Source organism: Polypterus senegalus, chromosome 9 (genome assembly GCF_016835505.1).
Source record: "Polypterus senegalus isolate Bchr_013 chromosome 9, ASM1683550v1, whole genome shotgun sequence".
Taxonomy (NCBI): domain Eukaryota; kingdom Metazoa; phylum Chordata; class Cladistia; order Polypteriformes; family Polypteridae; genus Polypterus; species Polypterus senegalus.
The window spans coordinates 133,969,345-133,995,046 of NC_053162.1; the positions used below are offsets into that span (position 1 = coordinate 133,969,345).

A 25,702-nucleotide genomic window follows, 5' to 3' on the forward strand; every position below is an offset into this window, starting at 1 on the left:
GAGTGAAGAGAAAAGGAGACAAGACTGCTCCTTATGGTGCTCCAGTGTTGCTCATATCTGTATCAGAAACACAGTCCTTGAGTCTCACAAACTGTGATCTGCTCTACAGATAGTCCATTATCCAAGGTACCATAGGGTGATCCACTTGCATATCACTGAGTTTACCCCTTAACAGGGATGGCTGGATGATATTGAAGGCACTGGTGAAATGAAAAAAATTCATAATACTAAATATGAACATACAGTTACTTACTAAGTTCCTAGGAATGATTTATGGAATATCTGTGCACATGAATAAATGTTCCTAAACCTTACTATTGCATTCCATGTTTACATATCACAATTCATCTAAACGTTTGCCCTTCTGAGTGAATGTGTCATCTTTGCCTAGGGAACACAACACCCTCCATTACTTATATGGCTGGATATAATGCCATATAAGCAGTACAAATCACCCATGATTTAGCATAGTTAATAGAGCAAGCACTTTAACCTGTTTAGAGCAAAAAAAAACTTTTCTTTCCAAATGAGATTGAGTTTTTGAAGTCACAGGCAGAAGCCAGAGTAAACATATTATTTGGTACCTTGAGCACTTGGGAATGCGTAAAATCAAAATGCATTGCTTGGCAGACTGTGACATAAGAAGGTAACTAAATGGGTGATCACAAGCCGGCTCCGTTGACTACGTCTAAAATATCTGTAATCTGTTTTTAAGCTTCTCCTGAGACCCTACATTGAATTAATTGGGGATAGGAATTTTATATAATGCTGTGTTATGTTTTGAAGCCTTGTCTTTAATGTCTTTCATAATCAAGTTTAGATTTCATGATGTACACTTTTTTATTTTTTTTTCAGCTTTGCTAATTTCACACTATGAACTAGTTCATATGCAATTTTCATAATAACTGCTTAAAAAGCAGTAAATCTGCTGCAGAATAAAGCAGAGAATCCATAAGCTGCTATTATTTCACTTACCAATTGCTCCAAATCATTCTCATTCTGTCTTATAGACTTTAAGAGTGATGTACCCTTACACACCTCAAAATGAAGATGAGCTAGAGCTGGTGCCAGGAGACTTTATCTTCATGTCACCAATGGAGCAGACCACCACCAGTGAGGGCTGGATCTATGGTACCTCACTGACTACTGGCTGCTCGGGCCTCTTACCAGAGAACTATATCCTTCGGGCAGATGAGTGTGATACCTGGGTTTTTCACGGGTAAGAAATGGTTGTCTTATCTTTAGACCTGTGTGACATTACTTAAATATTCTAGAGATACAGGTGTAAGATCCCAAATGTCATACTCTCCATAAATTAGCTGCATATTTATTTTATTTGTATGAAATCACAAACAGAAGAGGCGAAAACATGCATCCTTCGCATAATCCATTTCCCACATTGAAAAGGATTGAGCTAATGCCAAGTATTCACATACACCTCCTGCTTAACAAATATATCACTGAATGACATGCAGCAGTGGCCATGGAACTGCATTATATTGTGGCACCCTTAACAAAATATTAATATATGATTGAAAAAGTATGAATATATAAAAATTAGTCCAATATTAGAGAACAGCAAAAGACTGCCATTTTCCAACTGATCATCTAGCCCTTTTCGAGCACTCAGGTAATATGCAAAATCACAATGTCTTTGGTGAAATACAAAGAGGTTTCCACATTGAGTCCACCTTCGGAATGATAGACAGGGCAGCAATGATAACCAAAATCTGACTTTTTTCTAACTTTAGCTAAAAAAAATATATCCTACTATTAAGCAATTTAGAATGGGTTCGGATTCAACCAGCTGAGCAGAGTGAGACAACCAGCAAGCAATGTAGAGAGTAATAATAAATTTTTCATGGCATAATTTTGTCCCATGTTACAACAGCAACATTCATTATATAACTCATTTTAATATGGAAATGTAGCTCAAAGTTATTTACAAGTAGCAATAGACTAATTACCTAAGAAAAAATAGTTATACCAGCAACTTTCAGTGTCAATTAAAAATATTTGTTGCAGTCAAATGGACAGGGAGAAAAGGATAACCTGTAAGGATCCCATAACCAATAGACCATCCACACTTCTGTGGAACAGTCAAAATAATGATACTAGAGGATTAGGAGTAGTTGTCAATACAAAAGTGACTAATGTGCTGTTTTTTCTCAGTGTGATTTGAGTGCAGATTTTTCTCAAAACTTACGATCCAGTAAATCTTGGCACTTGGTGACATGCTTCACAATTTGTTTCTTTTTCCTGAAATATTTTCAATAGATTTAGTAATGTACTAAATGTACAGTGTGAATGTATCGTTTTTTTTTTAACTGAATTACACTATGCTTTCTGTAAATTAATGAAAAAATGTATCTTATAGATGATAAAATTTTTTTCATTATGTGTGATTCTTGTCGAGCTTCCACTGTTGTCTTTGATCATCTAAGGCATACATTCTTAAATTATGGGTTGTGACCCATTTGGGGTCATGTGTTGTCCTATTTTGAGTTGTGTAGAGTTGTAATTCACAGTAGTACTAAATGGAAGAGGATGACATATGCTTTGTGCCGTGTTTTTAGATGGGTTTCTGTGGGAATTTAAAGCAAACAGCATTAGTTTGTCGATTCTCCAAGCAATTCTGGGTATTGATGACACAAAAAAGACAAAATTGGGTTATGAGAAAAAAAAAAAGTTTGAGAACCATTAATCTAGGGGTGCACACTGAAATAAGCTGATTGAGAATAGAAATATCCTCTGTTTGTAAGCATAGAGTATAGAAATGTTCATTACTAGATACAGTAGTATAGTTTTAACCAAAAGTATTTATTTAGGTTTAGGTTATTTATTTTTTGCATCCTATTTTGTCTTTTCTGGTACTGTCATGCTACTGATCACGGTAATCTCTCCTGTTTGCACTTTTCTGTAAATCATTATCTCCAGAATTCTTGGTCTGTTGGCTTACGAGTCAACATAATATATGATCTCATATTTGCAAGTATTCAGTGCTGGGAAATCCCCTCCAACCTCAGGACAGATCCACAATTATAGTGCTTAGCACAGTGTGTATATGGATTTTCTGAGAATATTAAATATTGATGATTTTTTCATGCAATCAGGCTCAAAAAGTCAACTGATATTTAAGTTTCGGGTGAAATTCTTCCAGTAAGAACCAAATGTTGTGTGAATCACTTTGGGACGATACTCCTTGGAAGGGCAATATAAATACTGTATTATGTTTTTGTGAATTGTATTAAACTTAAAGACTGTGTGATAATAAGTAAAACACAAATTATTACAACATTACAGAAAATGAAGATCTATTGAATTATCAAACTTTAATACCCCCTCCTCCATGTGAACAACAAGCTCATCATAAAATGGTTTCTTATGTATAAGAAAACATGAGAAGAAAGGCAGATTAGAGGAGGATCAGCAAATATTTTCCACAAAATGGCTTAGAAGCCCCAGCGAGACCAATGGTTGATGACCCCGTTCATAGTTAAAATTCTGTCACTCTTAAATTTTAGATAAGTGGTTTGTGTTCTACAATTTATACACCAAATGAATTGTACCCTGCTTAGCTCAGGCTGATGAAGAGTAAATGTTATGAAAGATAGAACTCAGTTCCTTGTCTGATATATTAATATATATTATTATGAGTGACCCTTTTCTCATTATTTTATAAATGCAGTATGGTCTGGGTTGTGCACCATGAAATTAGGTAATAAAGGCAGAAAATGCAACCAGTGTTTTGTTATTGTTTTAACACAGAATGATCTAGTATTAAATGAAAGTTAAAAATCTGCAGGTTCAGGAGTCAGCACTGACATGCTGTGTGGCCAACATCATGTCACTTAACCTGCATGCACATTAATTGTAGACATTTATATAAAAATAGGCCTGTAAATTACTTTGAGATATGTATTGTCTTGAATTATGCCTTATGAAATAAAGATCAATATTTGAGGTGAAAAATTGATCTCTGACACTTGTGCCACATCTCTATAGTGACCCTAACCCAGAATGACACCTAGGAGACCAGTGTACATATTAATGAATATTTATTAAGTAAAGGACCACAAAAGTAATAAAATTAAAGCAAATCTTATTTAACCCCTGGACCAGCTTCACATGGGTTCAAGTCATGTTGTGCCAGGTATTTGTGACTTACCCACTTGCTTACCTTAAAGTTTGCTGCCCAGACCCTCCCATTAATTCCTCAGAACCCCATTGATCCCCTCCCCAAACACTACTGACAGCTCTTGACCGCTAGCTTCTTATTCCTGTTTTCCCCATTTCCCAACTCCACAATTAGGTAAACTCTCAGCTTGAAGTTACTTTAAATCCTGTCCCACGTTTTCCCTGTAGCAGCCCCTAACTCCTTCACTCATCAGTTCCCTTAAGTGGGCCAGGTCGCCTTCACAGCTCTTTTGCTGCCTTTCTACCTAACTGCTCCTTGCTCTCCCTACTTGAAACCAAATGTTGGTGTAGAGGTCTTTTATTCTGTATGGAGGGAAAGGCATTCATTATAACTGTCTGGCCCTCCTTATAGAAAAAGAATATGTTATCCAGGGGGAACAATACATGCCTCTGCCTAGGCCACATTTCAAACTCCCAAGACCCCTGTGTACATCCCTTCCAGGGCATCTAGCATACAAATAGGAATTATAGGCCCCTGGCAGTGTTATTTGTTCTGCACTGAAATAATAAAATGTATCATCCCTGTAAATGCAGATGTTCCTCTCTTTCTGAGGGTGTTTCTGTGTGCTGCTCTTGTACTGTGCCATCCATTTCTATTGTACCTCCATTGATAAGACATACCACATGTTTCTGTAGAGATATAATGTAAATGATTATTTATTGTGTTTGGCAAACACTTTTACCACAGGTGTCTTATCAGATCAGACCACAATACAATGAAATTTGTGACATTTACTTTTTAGAAATGGAGTACTAGTAGGTTATGTGACTTATGGCAAGTGAGTATGGTCGGAATGAAAGGGGGCAAGCTTGTTCCTTACTGCACCACAGTGCCACTAGTGCACTCAGAAGTCTTGCATCTCATTCTGTCCTTACTGTTTAATGGGATTCATTAGAATTTGGTAATTTCTTCTACATACAGCTGGTACTGAAAAGCAAAGGTCCAATATACTGTAAAGTCTTCAATTAGGCTTTGAGCCTGAGGTCTTTTCTGTCCTGTGTTTGGGGGGAAACACCGTGTAGCCAATTATACATGCTGTGTATCACCAGAGACCTACAGTAATGTGAGAACTTTGAAGTATCAGGAAGCTATGACCATATCAACAAATGCTCCCATTCTGTCCTATTTTCAGTGTCCACACACTGCAGTAATAAAGTAAAAATATCAACCATTGCTTCACACTGCCTCTTATGCTCTGAGCTAGGGAAGGCTCAAACCCTTTCTAGTTGGTTTCACCCAGTCTCCCTAATATCAATATAGAGAACAGCTAACCTTCTCCCAGTTAACCTGGGTTCCTTGTACCTTCACCCCCAATAGTTTCCTTAAAACGACCAGGTCTCTAGCACAGCTGTCTTCCTGCCTACCTTTTAAGGGGCTGTAAATTCGTTTTCTGTCCCAGGCCTGGATCATATGCTAGCCTACAGTGTGGGTGCACAACTTACTTTAGCACTGTTGCCCAGTTGTCTTTACCATCTCTTTTTTTACTTCCTTGTCCAGGTCTTATTCATTCCTCAATCTAGGTTCACCAATAGGATTTGGCATGAGTGACAGGGTCTTGGATGGCAAGCTACTAGAAGAACATGGCCCAGCAGAGTCTCCCAGTCTCAGTGTGATCTGTCAGCCAATGCAGGTACGCATGAGCTTCTGAACTAGCCTGGGGTGCCATCTAATGGAGCACTAAGGAGTTGCAAGCACTTTCTGTGCTACCCATTCAAGGACACTTGAGAAATATCCTAATGTTACATTATTTAAGTTCTGTTAATGAAGTCAAAGGACTTTTGTGCATACCAAATAATTTATAACTACATTTTAAAGACAAGTGGATTGAGAAAATCAAGGAATGTAGCTCTTTTGTTATATTTGTTTCCTTGGTTACTAGTTTGTGATCAAGTGACTAAACCCGAATTTGCAACATCTTACCCAAAGTTGTGGGCAGGAACATCCATTTGGTGTTGATTCATGCATGCTGTAATTAAGTAGTATTAATGTTGGTCTACATTTCCCATTTTGATTGTTGTAAGACATCATTCATGCAATATTTGTTAAGAATCACTCACTAAGTTGTTGCATCATGGTTAAACAAGTTGACTTGTCCACCTACCAGTAAATTTCACTTGCCTTTCTACCTTCTCACGATTTCATATTACTGTTGTTTCAGGTTTTTGTCCTAACTCTGTCCACTAGTTGACAGAATCATATTAAAACTCCCATAAATATATATCTATTACGTTATTTCTCCCAAAGGGGACTTTTAACTTTCAACAGAAGCTCAAGAAATATTATAACATTAAAGAACTACCTACCTCAAATACAACAGTTACAAAAAAGAAGAAAACGTCTGATTTGGCTAAAGATAAGAGCACATTCACAATTGACATTATAAAGGCATATTGTCTATACATACTGAAATAGCCCCAGAAGCGTTTCTTGACACACTTTTGTTAGATAATTTGTTGGCTAAAAGTGCTCAATGCTAGTGTCACAGGGAGGATGTGCAGCATTGCTCATAATAGTTATCAAATTTGCCTTCATTCTCTATTACTTTCATTGAGTCGACAATGCATCCCATAACTGACCCTGCCTTCTTAATTAGCTTGTGGGTTACTGGTGGAGCTCTCTTGAAATGATGTTACTAACCCAGCACACCACAGCATACTGGCTATCACAGAATTATAGAACATTTAAAGGGTGTCATTACTCATATTAAAGGAATTCATTTTTCCTAAAAAAAACGAGTGTGCTCTGCCTTTCCTTATATAGTTTCTCAGTGGTATTAGTCCTGTCCAGGTTGTCACTGATGTGGGCCCCCAAGTATTTGTAGCTACCTCTACATTAACTCCCTGAATAGTGGCCAGTTGTAGATGTTCCTTGGTGCAGAAAAACTCAATAATTAGTTCCTTGATTTTGCTGATGTTAGGTTGCAAAAATACCCCAAAGTGAGTGTCATCACATTCTGTACTGTTCCTAGATGACCCCAATTGATATTGCTCGATTTTGTGCTCCCCCATTCCACTTTAATTACACCTCTGTGGCCTTATTTTTAAATCTAACCACTAGCCTCCCCGCTGTTTTCCAGTTGTATATTATACTTTTGCTTGACATAAAAGAGGATCCTTCCTTCATTTGTGTCATGCAGGTAATACAACCATTATGACAGAGGAATTACACTAATGAGGTCACCCTTGGCAAGGCTGTGACCAGCCACTTTGTAATAATTACGATTTGGGGTGACAGACAGTTGAGCAAATGAATGTTTCTTTAAATTGGATTCCTCATAATTGGATTATAACTCACAGATGAACCTGCCAAAAATATACAGAAATCATAATATATCCTGCAACCTTAACTTTCCAGCTATTTTTCAGTCCTGGAAAGACATTCATTTTATTATAATACGGATGTATTCTAGTACAAGTTATTGAGGAAGTAAAGATTATCTCAGCAGCTGGAGGCAAAGACAGGAGACAACCCTGGACACCAATCCATCCAACACCCACACACACGCTAGGGCTAGTTTAGCGTCACCAATTACCCTCCCATACATATTTTTAGGATGTAGGAAAAATAGTTGTGCCTGCAGAAACCTGCAGTATGTGGGCAGAGAAAGGACAGGCATTCTTTGCACAAACAGTGACTGAGCTAGGATTTCAGTGCAGTCTTCTGGAGCTGTAAGACAATACCAGTAATCAAAGTATCACCTTATGATGGTATCAGAAGTCCTTCAATAAACTCTCTTTCAGAAACCTCTAAATCCATTGAGCAGAGCCTATCCCTGTTACACCTGGCTAAAGGCAGGAACCAGCCACGAATGAGCTATCAGTCTATTGCAGCACTTGCTAACAGACAGACATGTTGCACATGCACCCAGTATATATACAGTCTGTATATTGTTTTATCCCATTAGTTTTTATTGCTGAACATATCACATTCAGAAGAGAAGAGACTATTGTGTCCATAGACACTCCATCATGTTACTAAAAGAAAAAAACAACATTTTTGAACATGATAGCTGAACAGTTCACGGCTGTTTAACCATTCCTCCTCTACCCAGGAACTGGTCAGTGGAAATGTTTGTGACATTCTATGTATAACTACATGAACCTTTATGAAAAATCTATTGTTATTATATATCTGTCTGTTCTTTTATCTGTCTTTTTGAAACAACTTGGCTCTCACTCAGCTGATTTTGTTGAATTTTAGAACATATACAATTATACTTCAAAGAATTTGTCAGTAAAGTTCATTTTGAATTTAGAAGTCAATGTACTGTACCAACCTCTAACATTTATGTAACTGTCATTCAAAAATCTTTGTGGATTTTTTCTTATTGTCTGTTTAAGAACAGAGAAACATTTTATGCCAAATCAGTTACTGATTCATTTATTCATTCAAATTTTGAGGGAGGTCAGTTTGCCTGATGAGAAAACAAATACCCAATACAAGTTATTGAAAAGGCATCAGAGTAGTAGTGGCGGACTTTAGTTGTCACTTTAAAGTAAATTCTGCAATAAGAACACAGGGACACAATTGGAAATTTCATACAAATGTTAGAAAGTTTTTCTTCACGCAAAGAACTATCGACGCATGGAATAAATTACCAAGTAGTCTGGTGGAGAGCAGAACTTTGGGGACCTTCAGATCTTAGCTTGGTTTTATTTTGGGCAGCCTGGGTGAATAGGATGGATGAGCTTGTTGGGTTGAATAGTTTGTTCTCATCACAGCTTTCCAATATTGCTGATTTTTCTAATGTTGTCAACCAGATGGATATAGTTTCATGCTCTGTGGTTGACAAGAAAATTCTCAACAGCATCCTAGAATGCCTTCCATGTGATTTGCTCTGGCACCACTAGAAGATCATCAAACCATTTGTCATTGATGATGTGTCTGATTTGTGGGCCATAAAAAATATTTTCCTTTATCTTGGCATCAGTTATTTGTGGTAACATCCGTCTCAAATACTGAATTCCTCCACCTTCCTTGTTTTTTCATCTTTCCAATTTTTATATGAAGAGGAGGCAAAAAAGATCTTTGCTAGGTAGGCAAGTGGCTTTTGTGCCACATTTTTCTGCCTTGGAACCAGATGCTTACAGAGCAGCCCGTTGCTTTTTTTACTGTAATGAGCACGGCTCTCCCGTTCACAAATGAAACAGTAGTACTTGGTATATCTGAGCTGCAATTCCCAATAGCAGCGTCACTACTTTGAGATCACCATAGATTTCCAGTTGTAGTGGTGGTATTGTAAATGTATACTCATGGGAGGAAATCACAAAAATAGGTGAGTGCAATGAAACCAGTACATGCAAGGAAAAACCAGCAACCCAAACCTCATAAGATACACCCAGAAAGTCTTCAGGAAGCATTGTCATTGTCCAGCGTTATTTGTGTGCAGGCTAGCCATATTTGCTTTTTTAATAATTAAGTAAAAAATATTTTCAAAAATTTTAATTAGTCTAGTTAGCAGAAAATCCATTTGATTTGTTATCTGTAATAGAAAAGGTGAGAGAGGTCTAGGGGGCACATCATCTTTTCTGCATGAAAATAAATTTAAGTCTCTATTTATGAAAGAATCTGGTATATATAATTGGTAAGAGATACTTTTCTGTCCAGAGGTATGTTTTCAGTTCATGGCTCTATCTGTTGGTTTTTCATGTTTCAGCATCCTTCTGTTGGGTAATTGCTTTACATGAATGCTCATTTTACAGGTACTGCGGCTAAACCCACACACACAAATTCCAAAGCGCTGCCTATTTGTGTGCCGACATGGTGAGAGGATGGATGTTGTATTTGGAAAGCACTGGCTTTCACAGTGTTTCGATGTGAAAGGTGAGAACTATGCCCCATTAATCATTCTGAAGACAATACAGTATGTAATTATGTTGACAGTTCCATACTAGTGCATAGGCAAGACAGTGTCTTCCTGAAGTACAAAAATTAACAGATTCTCCATTTGGTGTACCTGCACTCACACAGCATCAGTAAAACTCAATGGCAGTCAGTTATTCACCTGAAATATGACAGCTTTCTCATGAAGCAGGACCACCCAACCATTTGATTTTCTCCATTTAAAAAAGCAAAAATGCTGGATGTAGGAAGTTCGCATCTCCCTATCTTGGTAAGTCTGTGATTTGGTTTCTTGGGTGTTTTTGGGCCCAGAACCCATCTGAATTTGCTGACATTTCTGGTCAGGTCGAGATGCATTAAGAATGTGTTTACATGGCTATGTGCCAGTGTATGTGCACAGTTAGTTGGAAGCTCCCCTGTTTGCATCTGTATACCTGAGCTGATCTGCCGGGTTACGTATGACTGGAAAGTCACTCTTCCAGTTTTCTTTTCAGTATAAAAACCCGGCTAGGTTGATTTCGTTTTGACTGGGAAGCATGTCCACTGCTGATTTCCTACTACAGTTTTGCTGTCTCAGCTGATAAAGTATTATTAAAATCAAATACTATTCCATACAAGCAAGTTTAACAAAACTAAGTTTGAAACACATCAAATATTACTGATAGGGCATACTAATTACCTATTCAATATCCTCACCTACAACATTCACACCATTTTTTTTCGGGATGGGGGTAGTCTACCAACTAATTTGCTTTTTATCTTTTTCACCTCTAATGTTCACATGTGTTTTTCTTACATTATACTTTTAACAAAGATATCAAATTGGAATACTTTTATTCATATTGACTGTTTCAAGTTTATTAATTAAGCTCTGATCATTCCTAGATAACATGACAGGCTTAGACATCCTGTGACATCTGAAAAAATTATGTTTGAAGGAGACCAAAATCAGCCTTTGTCAATTAGCATGCTCTACCACATCTGAGTGAGACTTGGCAGCTTCATAATAAAGGGAGCTAGCAACTGTAAATGACACCCTACAATTCTTCATTTGCTGCTTCTACCTCACATTCAACATTGTCCGTTTATGTGGCTGAACTGTAGGTTTATATATTCTCCAGGTAGATATGTCCGTACGAATTTAAACATGCCTGCCAGTTTACCTCAGCGGAGTGGTGGATTCCGGGATTATGACAGAGATGCACCCATCACAGTCTTTGGGTCAACGCAAGCCAGGCTAGTAGGTAAGTGATGAAAGTAGGTTAGATGTTTCCACTGTAACAGGTGGCAATACATTAATGCTCTTTAATGTTTAAATTACGGAATGCAATTCTATTTCAATTGATTAAATCAGCACAACTTCTTATCGTTGTATGAGTTTATTGTTGTGGGATGTGTGCATTGGAATGATAAGTATAAGTGCTGTGATCACTGTATAACTTATTGCTACTTGTTATGATCAAGCTTTATCTTATGTTTTCTTCATAGTTTCTCTATCATCTCCAAAAATTATTAACACTTTGTTTTAGGGGTTTTAGAGGTCAATGTATGTCATGGTCACATTCGTTTTTGTACTTAGTATGTTTTCAGTGATGGCATGCTGTTTTACTTATGAGCACGGTCATTTTCAGAGTTATTTGTTGTTGATTGCTATACCATTGCTAGGTGCTTCGCTTGGCATCATGGGGTTGGGAGTACAAAAGTTAAGCCTTGCACTTCTTGGTTGTCCAAAATTGTGGATTCTCTCAAAAGATTTCTGTATTCATTCATTATTGTTATTACATTTCTGGTTATGAAAACATTTGCCCAGTTTAAAATTTTTGACTTGCCAACATCTCCTGATACCAAATCCATTCAAAGCTTCTGTCACCCAATGCAATCAGTACACTAGTGTCCCACATATAATTCGAATCTTTTAAAAGGAAAAAAGAAGACACTATATAGCTCTTTTCTCACTACTTGAAGCACTTTACTTAGAGTGAGGACCCTCTTCAACCATCAGCAATGTGTAGCATTCAATGGTAGCCATTTTATGCTAGTAAACTCATCACACACTACCTATTAGGTGGCGAAAGGATGAGAGAGATAGTCAGTTAGAGGCAGACAATGATTAAGGGGTCTCTGCTAGCTTTACCAACATCTCTTCCAGCAGCAACCCACATTTTTCCTAGATAGTCTCCCATCCAAGTACAGGCTTGGCCTAAACATGGGTAGCTTGAGGTGGATTACCTGTTCTGAAGTTTATGTAGTATGGCTGCTAAACTCAAAACCTTCATAAATGTGCATATGTAATCATTTGTACTCTACATTGCAAGTAACACTAGTGCATAATTTAGAACAGCATTTCATTATGAACTTGTTTGTGTGTGTGTGTGCTCGAGTGTCCCATGGAATGGATTAGTGTTCAGTCCACGTTTGGTTCCTATCTTATGCACAATGTTTTTGGGCATGAACTTCAGCCCTCCTACCACCTTGGCAAAGAAAAAAAATGTCAAGGATTCTTGAGTTCATTAATCCATAAATCTAAATTTAGCACCATCTATTGAATACTTACAATATAATTTAAAACATTTCATATTAATTTAAAGAAATTATGGCAGTTTTTACAAAATTGCAGCTTTTTAAAATTAATGATTCTGCATATTTGCAGTTCTAAATTTGTATTAATGTATTTCTCTATTATCTCTATCATCACACTTATTATCAGGTTACACAGACAGATGAGGATATACTCCATTATGTCTTTTATTTTTTAAATCTTTCTGTGCAATGCCTGTTAGTAAATTATGCATTAGCATTAAATAATATTTGGAAAACTTTCACATTGTCTGTATGATAAAATGAATCCATTGGTTAATTAAACAGATTGTAAGGAAAAAAACGATGTGCACCTTTTTCTTTTTTGTAGTCGATCCTCAGTCTTTATCCATAGCTTCACATTGTCATCTTACTTTACACCTGGAAGTCAGTGACAACAGGTCAGATTTCATCTTTAGTTTTGAAATCTTCCAACAGCAAGTAAGCAGCCTCAGCAAACACTTCTCTTTTGACCTCTGCATTACTGAATGACTTTGTTTTTAAGCAGGAATTAAGTTACACAGAAATATGCAAGAGTTTCCCCTTTCCCTGTTTTAAGACTAGTCAAAATTGACTACTATGTTGTTAGTTGAGGATTAAACTCTTCAACTTTTCTTTTTTTTTTGTCACTCACTTTTAATAAGAAATTCCTAATTATTCACTTGTGTACTTTTAAAATGGGCAGTGTTTCCGTTTTTTACATAGTAAGTCACATTTTAGATTAGATGCATGATTTGAATGCAAAAATACAAAAAACAATCCTTTGTGGTAAGTTTTCAGTTTCTTTGCTTCATATTTTTAGAAGAAACATTACAACTATCAAATAGGCAGTTAAAAATATCCAACAGGTGGATGGCCTGTTTTGCGCTGTATGTACAGTAGCAGGAGTAGCAAGATCACATTCTTAGGTAGCATAAGCTCTGCCAGCCAGGAACTGGGCTACATAGACTTTACAATGCAGTCTTATGGTTGGAAACTCCAAACTTTTTTTATTTTCTTCAGAAACTTTAAAAATAAAAGAATAAAAAGGATGATTTTTGTGGTTTGTTTTCTAGTGGTGGTAAACTTGGTGTTCTGTATTTATGAGCAGGAGAAGCACAAGAAATTACTTTTTTCACATTGTCTTATTAAGTAAATAGCTGTCTTGATGACAGTTTTATGTTTCTTGGACTAATTTTCTGAATTTCTGCCACTATACTCAGTGTTCTGCTCTTTGCTAAAACATGAAAAACTATCCAGATGTATCTGAACATGTTGCAAAAAGTTTGTAATTCACTAAGATGCTACAATTTAGAGAAACATATAGGTATTATTAGAAGTAATAGTGTTTTTTTATCATGTAACTGACATGTTAGATGTTGCCAAGCAAAATAATACAAACCGGATTCCAAAAAAGTTGGGACACTATACAAATCGTGAATAAAAACTGAATGCAATGATGTCGAGGTGCCAACTTCTAATATTTTATTCAGAATAGAACATAAATCACGGAACAAAAGTTTAAACTGAGAAAATGTATCATTTTAAGGGAAAAATATGTTGATTCAGAATTTCATGGTGTCAACAAATCCCAAAAAAGTTGGGACAAGGCCATTTTCACCACTGTGTGGCATTTCCCCTTCTTACAACACTTAACAGACGTCTGGGGACCGAGGAGACCAGTTTCTCAAGTCTAGAAATAGGAATGCTCTCCCATTCTTGTCTAATACAGGCCTCTAACTGTTCAATCATCTTGGGCCTTCTTTGTCGCACCTTCCTCTTTATGATGCGCCAAATGTTCTCTATAGGTGAAAGATCTGGACTGCAGACTGGCCATTTCAGTACCCGGATCCTTCTCCTACGCAGCCATGATGTTGTGATTGATGCAGAATGTGGTCTGGCATTATCTTGTTGAAAAATGCAGGGTCTTCCCTGAAAGAGATGACGTCTGGATGGGAGCATATGTTGTTCTAGAACCTGAATATATTTTTCTGCATTGATGGTGCCTTTCCAGACATGCAAGCTGCCCATGCCACACGCACTCATGCAACCCCATACCATCAGAGATGCAGGCTTCTGAACTGAGCGTTGATAAGAACTTGGGTTGTCCTTGTCCTCTTTGGTCCGGATAACATGGCGTCCCAGATTTCCAAAAAGAACTTCAAATCGTGACTCGTCTGACCACAGAACAGTCTTCCATTTTGCCACACTTCATTTTAAATGATCCCTGGCCCAGTGACAACGCCTGAGCTTGTGGATCTTGCTTAGAAATGGCTTCTTCTTTGCACTGTAGAGCTTCAGCTGGCAACAGCCGATGGCACGGTGGATTGTGCTCACTGACAATGGTTTCTGGAAGTATTTCTGAGCCCATTCTGTGATTTCCTTTACAGTAGCATTCCTGTTTGTGGTGCAGTGTTGTTTAAGGGCCCGGAGATCACGGGCATCCAGTATGGTTTTACAGCCTTGACCCTTACGCACAGAGATTGTTCCAGATTCTCTGAATCTTCGGATGATTTTATGCACAGTTGATGATGATAGATGCAAAGTCTTTGCAATTTTTCGCTGTGTAACACCTTTCTGATATTGCTCCACTATCTTTCTGCGCAACATTGTGGGAATTGGTGATCCTCTACCCATCTTGGCTTCCGAGAGACACTGCCACTCTTGAGAAGCTCTTTTTATACCCAATCATGTTGCCAATTGACCTAATTAGTGTTTATTGGTCTTCCAGCTCTTCATTATGCTCAAATTTACTTTTTCCAGCCTCTTATTGCTACTTGTCCCAACTTTTTTAGGATTTGTTGACACCGTTAAATTTTGAATCAACATATTTTTCCTTTAAAATGATACATTTACTCGGATTAAACGTTTGATCTGTCATCTACGTTCTATTACAAATAAAATATTGACATTTGCCATCTCCACATCATTGCATTCAGTTTTTATTCACAATTTGTTTAGTGTCCCAACTTTTTTGGAATCCGGTTTGTACAAATGGTAGTTTAAGAACAATACCTGAGTAATTTCAGAATGATATCTGACCATTGTACTTTAGCTGCTTATTGCCACTATGCTGTAGAAACATTTTAAGAAGAATATGTTGCAGGTAAAATAAAGTAAAAGTAAATTTAGATTTTTGGCATTCTAGCAACTGTAAGCATCCTTTTATTTTCAAAATTTTCCTGCTTTCCTTAGGTGAGGCTTTGTTGGAGAGCAACACTGCTGTTGACTTTATCTACAGTTCCCCCTCATTGCGCTGTGTGCAGACTGCTCATAATATACTAAAGGGTAAGTAGAATTTTTGCAGACTGTTTCTTATTTCAGTGCTTGCATCTTCTAGAACATTTACAGTATCAAATTATTATGCTTAGTTGAAAAAATCCACATTGCATTTTGTGTTTGTATAAGTTTCAAGATTTAAGAGTTTATTTGTCACGCACAGTTGTACAGGTACAAAATGCAATGAATGCAATGTGAACTGTTTGCTGTCACAATCAGCTGGCATGTAACAAAAAAAAAGAAAACACAGATTTGTACGGTACATATTGCTGATTCACAAAATATTTTGCAGTAAGACAATGTTAAGGAGAAAAGTAAAGAAAACAACACATGGTTGTGTCCTATCTCTAACTTGAAAAAATTACGATCTAGGAGAAAAGGTGTTACGGATGAACCCATAAGGGTTCACAATACAAATTATGCACATTAAAATGGACATTGATTTTTCACTGTTTTCCAAGTTGCTTGGAAATGAAAGCAAAATGTCTTGTTAAAATTCTTCAGGATGCTTTCCAAATTGTAAAATGTAAAAAGTATGTTGGATACATTTTTTAACTAATAATTACGCTGTACATGCTGTGGTTTATCTTTGCAAGCAACATAGTCTCTGTTCTCTAAGATTTCACTCAGACTCAATCTGTTTAACCAGCACCCACATCAGACTTTAGTAAGAATGCTACACCATAGGAAAAATGCTTTTATATAGGGCAGCTAGGCATTACTTTATAATCATGCCCAGTACATGTTCATACATTGGCTCTGTCTAACATTAGGATGCAGAAAAAGGTAAAATTTGCTTATTCACCTGCTAAAAGACCATTTAAATTGGGACAAGACTGTCATGGAAAAAGTTACATTTCCTTACTAATGATATGTTATCACAATAGCAATTTTGCTTAGTAAAAGAGGAACATAGATGCTTAGACACTGACCTTATCAGGCAGCAGCACTCCTCTCTCCACTGAATATGTACACTTTAAAAGTGTTTCTCATTTACTTCCCGGGGATAGGTACGAAATGTTTACAATACCGTACTGATTATGATATTTGTGAGATTTTACAACAGTTATAAAATGTGTTCTTGTGCCAGTATTTCTACAGTGGAGGTTGGCCAGTGCCATCTTTTGCTTGCTGTTCATTGGCTTAAGTACAGGACTTGGAATTTACTAAAAGCAATCCATAATGAATATAACAAGTGAAGAAGGATTAAAATTGACCCTAGGTGAGGATCAAGAAGACTTCAGTGTTCTGTGTATCATAACTGACCTTCCCAGATCAAGGGGGCTGAATGTTCATTTCTGAAAGGCAGTGATGTTATCTTTGTAACAGATCAAATAAATTATATGTGGAACTTGTTACATTTGCTGATAAAGGAAGTTATGATGGTACCTGCCATTAAAAGTCCACTTATAGTAAACAATAATTTATCACTGCATTGTGGAGGTAATGAATATAATTGCAAAACATGATGATGATGATGATAAATTTAAAATGCCAAGTACTGTTCACAGACATGAGAGGAACATACTTGACATATATAGTAAAAGGCAATCTAATGTATTGGGTTTCTGTTGTTCCTGGAGCAATATCAGGAAAGTCATTTACCTTCAATGAATTGGTTGTACATTTAACATCTGACATCAGAAACGTCTGAAGGCACATGGTATTAGGTTTTTAATAATGAAAATTTTTGCCCATGTTACTATGAATCAGAAAATTGGAGATTTTGAATGCTTTTTCATGCTCTTCCTGTTTTGTAATCTGCAAGACGGATTTTAAAGCACATTGGTTGAAGATGAATGACCCTGCTAGAAAAACTTTGATGTATTGTTAGGAACAAGAAAAACTTCAAATATCAGTTCAACTTAAGAGTACAGTATATACTAATGTAGATCATGACTGCAATGAATTATTGTAATAATTTATATAAAACTTTAGCAACAGCATTTTCCTTTGTATTATGTCTGGGTACAAGCCTGAGTTCATGCTCATTCCCCCTTTTCATTTTATTATTTCTGTGATTTTTATAGTGTTAGTAGTTGTAGCGAGTTATAACACTCTTCATTTCTCTGCCGCAACTTCCTAGCTGCCTTCCTTATCTTCAGTGCTTCAGTGTGCCTTGACTTGTGTTCAAACATCTCAGTCCAAATTCTCCTGTACATTAATTCCTCTTTCTCTCACTCACTTGAAATGTTGTGCTTAGCCATGCAGCAAGTACAGTTTGTACAGAGTCAGGCTTGTTGACAGTGAAGACACATTTACAGTTTAAACCTGTCTAAAACAGCCACTTCCACTTGTCCATACAGCTGTACTCCATATCACATTACCTCAGCCTGTAATGCAGAAACACTTTCATTTCCCAAAGTTTTTAAGTAATGAATTACTATTTAATCCAGGGTAAGAGGAATAAATACTTCAGCCCTTATTTCTACATTACCTGAGTGCAGAATTTTAGCCCAATATGTAAATTTATCTGTGACTTCCTGATGCCAGGATTCTTTCAACAAATTCTGACTTCTGCTTTTTTCTGAGAACTGATACTTAGTGACTGCTTTAGTAATGTAAAGCTCAGTAATAACTTTCCTTCTAGCAGTTCTTTTCTTAACTTATCATTTTCATTCATCTGTCCATTTTGTGAATGTGCTTTATTCATGAGAGGAACAGCAAGCCAGAGCAGAACAAAATGCAACAACTAGTCAACACATATGTCCACACACCTAAAGTGGACTTATTTAGGGACACCACATCTTTGACATACGAGATAATTTTAAGATGTACAAAGATAATTTTTAAGATGTACAAAGATAAGGGCCAGGATTGATTTTTCTCCCAGGTCCTTAAAGCTATGTGATAGAAATACTAATTTACTATGCCACTTTTTTATGAAGTCTGGTGCTAACATGGGCAAATGCTGCTTCCCATGGATCTAGCATCTTGGGTTCTAATCCCTTGCCCAGCAACTGTCCATGATGAGTTTGCAGATTCTTCCTGGGTCTTTATGGGTTGTGGTTTCCCTCCCACAGCACCAAAGACATCTAGGCTGGTAACTGTAAATTGACCTAGTATTTGTTTCTGTGAGAAAAGTCTTTTGCTAAACACCTGTGTCATGCTCGTGGGCTGTTTCCTGCCTTGCAACCAGCACTTTAGGCCTAAAAAGGTTTAAGAATATTAGGCTATGCTATGATTATTACATTCATCCATTATCAAGACTGCTTAGTTTAATTTATGGTCGAAAGGGAACTATGGCCTATCCTAGAAACATTGGGTGCAAGACAGGAACCAATTCTAGATAAGATGCAGGTCCATTGCTGTATGTACTGGCACACTCCAACAGTGACCAGCTGTCATTTTTATCAAGTGAGTGAACAACCCTCCATATTTACAGTTTTTACTGATGATTACCTAACTTCAGAATAAACAGTGTAAAGTTTCCATACCTGTTTTTATGTGTTTGTCAGTTCACACTTGAAGTCTTGTGCAACCATTCAAGCCAGCATGACATGGTGGCTGGTTAAAATATTATCTGGTTAGTGGCAATTCATAATAAATATACGATACCATAAAACAAGTTTCTGCACCTGCTTAATCCAGCTCACAGTTTTGGGGGCTGGAGTCTGTCCTGGCAGCACTGTGAACAAGCAGGAAACAGACCAGCACAAGAACAAAACAAAGAAAGTCAATGCATAACGAAAAAGGAAAATGAGCACTGTAATATAATCATAAGTAAAAATAAAAAAAATATATTGTTTGTGAAAGAATAATGTTTCATAAGCAGGCTGTTTATGTAGATGCAAAACTTATTAAAAACACAGACCACAGTGACATACTCAGTATATTATGAATCTGCGCTGCTGCCAACAGCATGATATAGTCAACAACAAGGCTGACTTACTAAGCAACCCCAAGCAGGTCATTTGAACTGCTAATACTCCAACTCTATAGAGTCATGGAAAACCGATGTACTGCTGAGATTTGTAAGTTGTTTTAGATCAAAGCTAAATTACTGATGTAGTAAATATTAGATTTGAATCTCAAGACTAATTTCTTGGTAGTTTTTAATAATTCTCATATTCATTTTCACCCCTAATGTGTCTTTTTCTTTTCCTGGTTCTGCCCGGTCAAGGTTCTGATTTACTTGCTTTACAATAACTGTGGTGCATTTGTTTATTCTGCTGCTGTACAATTCTACCAGACATCACACTGTACGACTTCCCAACAATTTTAGGTTGGAACCTTCATTTACTTGTAATATTAATAAAAGTCATGTATAGCCAGATTGTACATCTGTGACTGTCAGTTGTGACAAGGTCATAGTGTTTTGCACATAATGTCAATCGCTATAACAAAATCAACCTGGTTGTAGAAGTGGGCTATTGTGCTGCAAGTATGAGAGTTGACATTCAGTAAGTACTCAACTGAGAGTACATCGCATGTACCGTATATACTTGCGGACAAGTTGGGACTTGATTTTACCATATCATTTCTGGTATTTTATAATGTCGGTCATATAAGTCAAAAACGGAAAACCCACACCATTAGTCCAAGAGATTATAATATGCTAACGCCCACCTGAGATAGTAACCATGGAGCTCACTGCATTTTTTTTCTATGTATTGTGCCTATATGACCACACAGTAATACCTGAACTATTCTGAAGTTTGCACTTATTTGTGTTTTTTGTATCTCACACCCTCATACGCTTTTATCGTAAGAGCATCCCTTATCTATGATGGAGCGTTCGATCATACGAAAATATGATGCTGTTTTTAAATTAAATGTCGTTGAAGTAGCAAAAGAATTGTTAACTGTGCTGCTGCAACAAAATTCGATGTGTCTGAGAAACTGATGTGAGATTGGAGGAGGCAAGAAAATGTAAAAAAAAATGTCACATTTTTGAATGGGCATATAAGTCCGGGTCTGATTTTATGATCGATTTTTCGGGTTTCATCACCCGACTTCTATGTGATTATATATGGTAAATCACCCAAATCATTGAAGAACAATAGAATTACAGCCACCGATCTGGACTGTACAAACAGAAGCCAATCTAACTTTGGAACTAGTACATTTGTGTGATCATTACGAGCTCATTTGGAAACATAACAAAGACAGGCCTTGATTGCAGCTGAACTCAGTAAGTGCTTGCTCAGTCACTAGACTAACTCCAGAAATTTACTTTGGAACCACGATGAAAAGTTGTGAGGGAGATATGCAGTCACCCTTATTTGTATAATTTCAATACCCTCAGACGCAATGTGATTTACCAGCTACACTAAATTTGGCACATTTTTTGCCTTTAGAATCCCAGCATGCTCATTATCAATGTGCGATTTGGAACATTCTCCCTGTGTCTAAATGGGCTTTCCTCCCAAGGGCTCTGCGCAGGTGTTTAACTGGGTTTGCCCTGTATGCCCCACCTAATAGTTGTTGAAGGACCGTCACAGATGTCTGTGGCAAACCATAACAAAAGACAAATTCTTCTAAAATAACAGGCTCAATCTTTAATATTCCCTATTAAATGTCTGCTCATTTCTGAGTCTGGTTATCTAATTTCCATAGATTTAATAATCCTTAATGTTGCTATTTAACTTCACTTAACTATACAAGAAGACATGTTTTAGCCCTTCCCAGCCTTTGACGGATTTATAACCCTTCTGTGGTTGTTCGCTGCCACAGCAGCTCAGTTGCTGTCAGGTTATGCTCTGGACCCCACTGAGAGCATTAATAGTATTAATCACATTAAAAAATGTATGAATTCATATTTTTTTCAATTTTTGATTTAGAGAAATGTATTGCATTAATTTTAGCACAAATTGTGTCTTGTTTTAGGAATGCAACAAGAAAATAAACTGAAAATTCGAGTAGAGCCTGGACTATTTGAATGGACTAAATGGGTATCAGGTAGCACTTTACCAGCCTGGATTCCCTTGGCAGATTTAGCTGCAGCCAATCTGAGTGTGGACACAACATACAGGTAAGGAATTCCAACGCTCTAAATAATCTATCAACTCATTATTTGCAATTCAACATAAAATTTGAAGCATCAGATGGACTGTGTTCTATTACATTTGAACAGTACTGGGTGATATCCTTATTTCTTTTTAATGTTTAATCATTTTAATTTGAGCTAAACCTTGCTACTTCCAGAGAGAACATGGAGTCTGCTAGCCCAGTAATGACCTACTGGTACATGTGACACAAGTGCTGAGGCTACTGGTACTGTGTGATTAGTATCTAGAAGAAAAGTCTCTGGCGATGCAAATAGCAAGGAAGAGACACTGGAAGATCTCAAGGAAGAACAGTAGTATGATCAAATGAAGACAAAAAAGTGATTACTTTAAGGTTTAGGAGCCAAAATGGAAAACCAGAAAAAGTAACTTATGCAATTTTCAGTGGAGGCCTTGTGACTTTATCAAACGTGAATAATTTAGTATCAGCTTACAAGCACATCCAGTAAGTGTTTATTAAAGGCACGAAAAACAAGGAATGTACAGCAACATTTTCTTTTAGATAGTGTTAATAATAAAAACATCAGTTTTATGATGTTAATATGTAAGTTTTCATTGGGAACAAGCCTAGATTATACTGAAACCATCAGCAAACACTTTCACGTTTTCAAAACACGCTAAAGTGGCACAAAAATTAGGAATTCAACATTTACATCTCATTGACTATTTTACTGGTTATGACAGCCTGATCTTGCAGATGGGATTGTGTTTGTAGCTAAGGCATACCTCATGTTGTCTATCCATTCATTTTCTGAAACTATTCATTTTAGGGTTGATGGCAGCCACTGTCTGTTCTGACAGCATTCAACTTAATGTCATAAATGGAACACTAGCCCATCACTCATATAGGGTCAGTTTTAGAGTAGTCAATAAATTTATGCTGCCTGCCTTTTGGATAGTGGACGAAATCAGAGTATCCTGGGAAAAACCTACAGAGACAGTAGGAGAATTTATAAACTCCACATAGACAATAACAAGACTATAAAGTTGGTCCTCAGCATTCCCACGTTTAACTTTCATGACTTCAAGTGTTTGCACGATTTTATTAGTAACCTCATTTTTAGTTTTGTGTTAGCAACCGCACATATTCGTGGGATTCTCGACTATGCAAAGTAGAGAAATAAATGAGAGATATGATGCACATAAGTTTATGGGGGTGGCTAGAATCATTGTAGAGTTGAGTAAAGACATCCCTGTGCATTAATTGCATATTTTCATTGTTTTGCTTAAAAAAAAAACAGGTTTTTGTTATAATTTTGCTCCCATAGCATAGTGCAAGTCGTTCAAGCTCTAAAGCAAAGTGTGTAAATTCAGTGATGCAGTTAGCGAGAAAGTAAAGGTGTTAGATAAACTTTGTGCCTGAATGTCTGTAGCCTTTGTAGGCTCCAACCAACTGGCCAGAGACATCAAGGTTGCTAATCCTATCATCCATCGCAGCAGCCTCAAGAAAAGAAAAAGTCAGCTTGCCTCTGCTATGCTCCCATTCCCTGAGACCCGTAAGGATCTCAAGCATCACACAAAGCAGATGTTGCTGATAGATTATTTCAAGCTGTTGTATCCATTAACAATCTCCAGTACCATCCACTAGCCATGAAGGACACAGTGTCAAGACCTTGCCAGTCTCTACGTCTTCCCCTAGCAGAGACTAAAGTTTTTTTTATTAAGATGACAGTAAATAAGGTCACAGAATTCTAGGGAATGACTAGCAAGAAAAACATGTTTTGCATGTTAGCAGGTTTATTTTTGTACTGCATTTCATGGGTTATATTATGGATACTGTGTTATGACAAGTTCATATTATCAGAAATAACGTTGTTATAAAAAATACCATGCAGAAAGTGTGTTTTGAGCGATCTCTAGTGAAAGATTACAGGTTTTGGTAGTCACAGGAACCTAACCCCCTATTTCCTATAGGTTCAATGTATCAATATTTGTGTCTTGACTTTTACAATGTTTTCTAGCAATGTTGGTCCCGAGAAACGGAAGAATAATTGTGTTTGAAATGTAGCCTCTTTGAGGCAGAAACAATACTACTTCAATTCTCTTCAATTCAATTCAGTTGTTTTCAGTTTAATTATGTTTGTTATTTTGGTAACACTTTAGGTACTGTAAATATGCATTTATTACTCATGTACTATTATGTAACAAGACTTTAAACAGTACTCCTGTTGGTCTTTATAATACTTATAAAACATCAGTTGATAAGTTATTCATCTCTGTCCAGTCTGGTACATTGACATGATGGTAAACATTGTTCATATGAAGGATTCACAAGTTTTATACCAAAATGGAATATCAAGAGAAATTTGTTTCAGTTAAGCCACCTCAGACCACTCTGAAGTGAAGTTTCATTCATAGGTCACATTGCAGAGATTAATAAACACTTAACACTCTGTAAGTGTTATAAAGACCAGGCATATCAAACACGCGGCCCGCAACAGAAATCTGTGCGGCTCGCATGACAGATCCTAGTTAGCACTGAACGTGTACAAAATGATTACTATCATTTGTGATTGAATCATTCTGCATCTTTGGCGTTACTTATTGACTTTTCTTACTTCTGACAAAGGTGCGTTTTCCCATGGTATTACGGTACTGGAAACGTCATCTGCTAGTATAGCCACAAACCTTTACCAAAGTTAATGAGCCGCAACGTCACAACTGAAGTGCTAGGCTGCAGCAGGGGAGGCCTTAGGCATGTGCAAGCTGTCAACTCCCAGGGGCTGCCACGCCAATATATATTGAATATAAAACAGAAAGAGAAAATAATGACACAGCTGACGGCAATGTGCCGAAAAACATTGTGTTTCTTTTTATTAGTACGCTGTATTTACTAATGTCGCTCGAGTCAGAGCAGTAAGCTATATGTAGTATTATGTACTGCCGTAATGAGAATATCATGGGCTGCCACTTGGTTTTCAAGTTACGGACACGCGCATATAGAAGCGTGTCATGAGCACGAGGCGGCTATGCAGTGTCCGCAACGGAAGTGGCCATCCGTCGTGCATAAGATAGCATATTGACATTGGTGGGCAAAGGGGCCACCGATTCTTTCTCTGCCCAGGGCCACCCCTGCGCAGGCTACACTAATGGCTGGGCTGCTGAGACTGGCCACTGGGTAGAACTGACCATCACGAGTAGTAATAGCCCACATATTTTCACATTTTTTTGCTCTAGTTTTATGTAATTTTGTGCTAGTATTGTAACAAACAGTGCAGACTACAGCTAAAGATCTGAAGTGGACACGAGAAGTTGATGAGTTGTTTATTAACATATTTTTGGGATTTTGAGTTTGTAAAATTAGTGTAGGTCAGGTGGCTTTTTGCATATCAGCTAATTTTACAATATAATCTTTGAAGTAAACTTAGTAAAGTAAAATTAGATTTTTGGAGGATTTATTTTCCAACTTGAATTACAGCACAATGAATTCAGTGAGAGTTTTTGTGGTTTCAGTTCACACGAACAGGACTTTGCACTGTTCTCTTACAATGTTGAGAATGCACCTGAGAATATCCAAATGGAATGGATTGAACTGCAGTCAGATTCTATTCTGAAGGCAAAATACAACAAAGTTGGTGTGCCAGGCTTGTATGCTTACCTGCCACCCTCGTATGTGCAGATTCGTAAGTTGGCATCGAGAGTACTGTCTATGTTCGGAAGCACTTACCTTTGTGAGAAATTGTTTTTGTTAATAAAAGCTTCCTGTCGAGCACCTTTCATCCCTCATTAAAGTTGCAGCTGCACAAGATTTCAAGCCTGATATTGACGAACTGGCTACTAACAAGAAATGCCATGTGTCGGGATAAAAGAAATAGATCTC

General features: G+C 37.1%; 1 protein-coding gene across 1 annotated transcript in view; it reads left to right on the forward strand.

Annotated features, from left to right (window-relative positions):
• The window catches only part of LOC120535830 (ubiquitin-associated and SH3 domain-containing protein B-like), a 218,373-nt gene that overhangs the window by 175,082 nt on the left and 17,589 nt on the right, over window positions 1-25,702 (forward strand). The window contains exons 6-11 of the mRNA XM_039763934.1: window positions 1,011-1,219; window positions 5,696-5,828; window positions 9,901-10,021; window positions 11,161-11,283; window positions 15,791-15,883; window positions 21,704-21,848. Of these exons, the coding sequence (XP_039619868.1) occupies window positions 1,011-1,219; window positions 5,696-5,828; window positions 9,901-10,021; window positions 11,161-11,283; window positions 15,791-15,883; window positions 21,704-21,848 (824 nt within the window). The remainder of the gene's footprint in view (window positions 1-1,010; window positions 1,220-5,695; window positions 5,829-9,900; window positions 10,022-11,160; window positions 11,284-15,790; window positions 15,884-21,703; window positions 21,849-25,702) is intronic.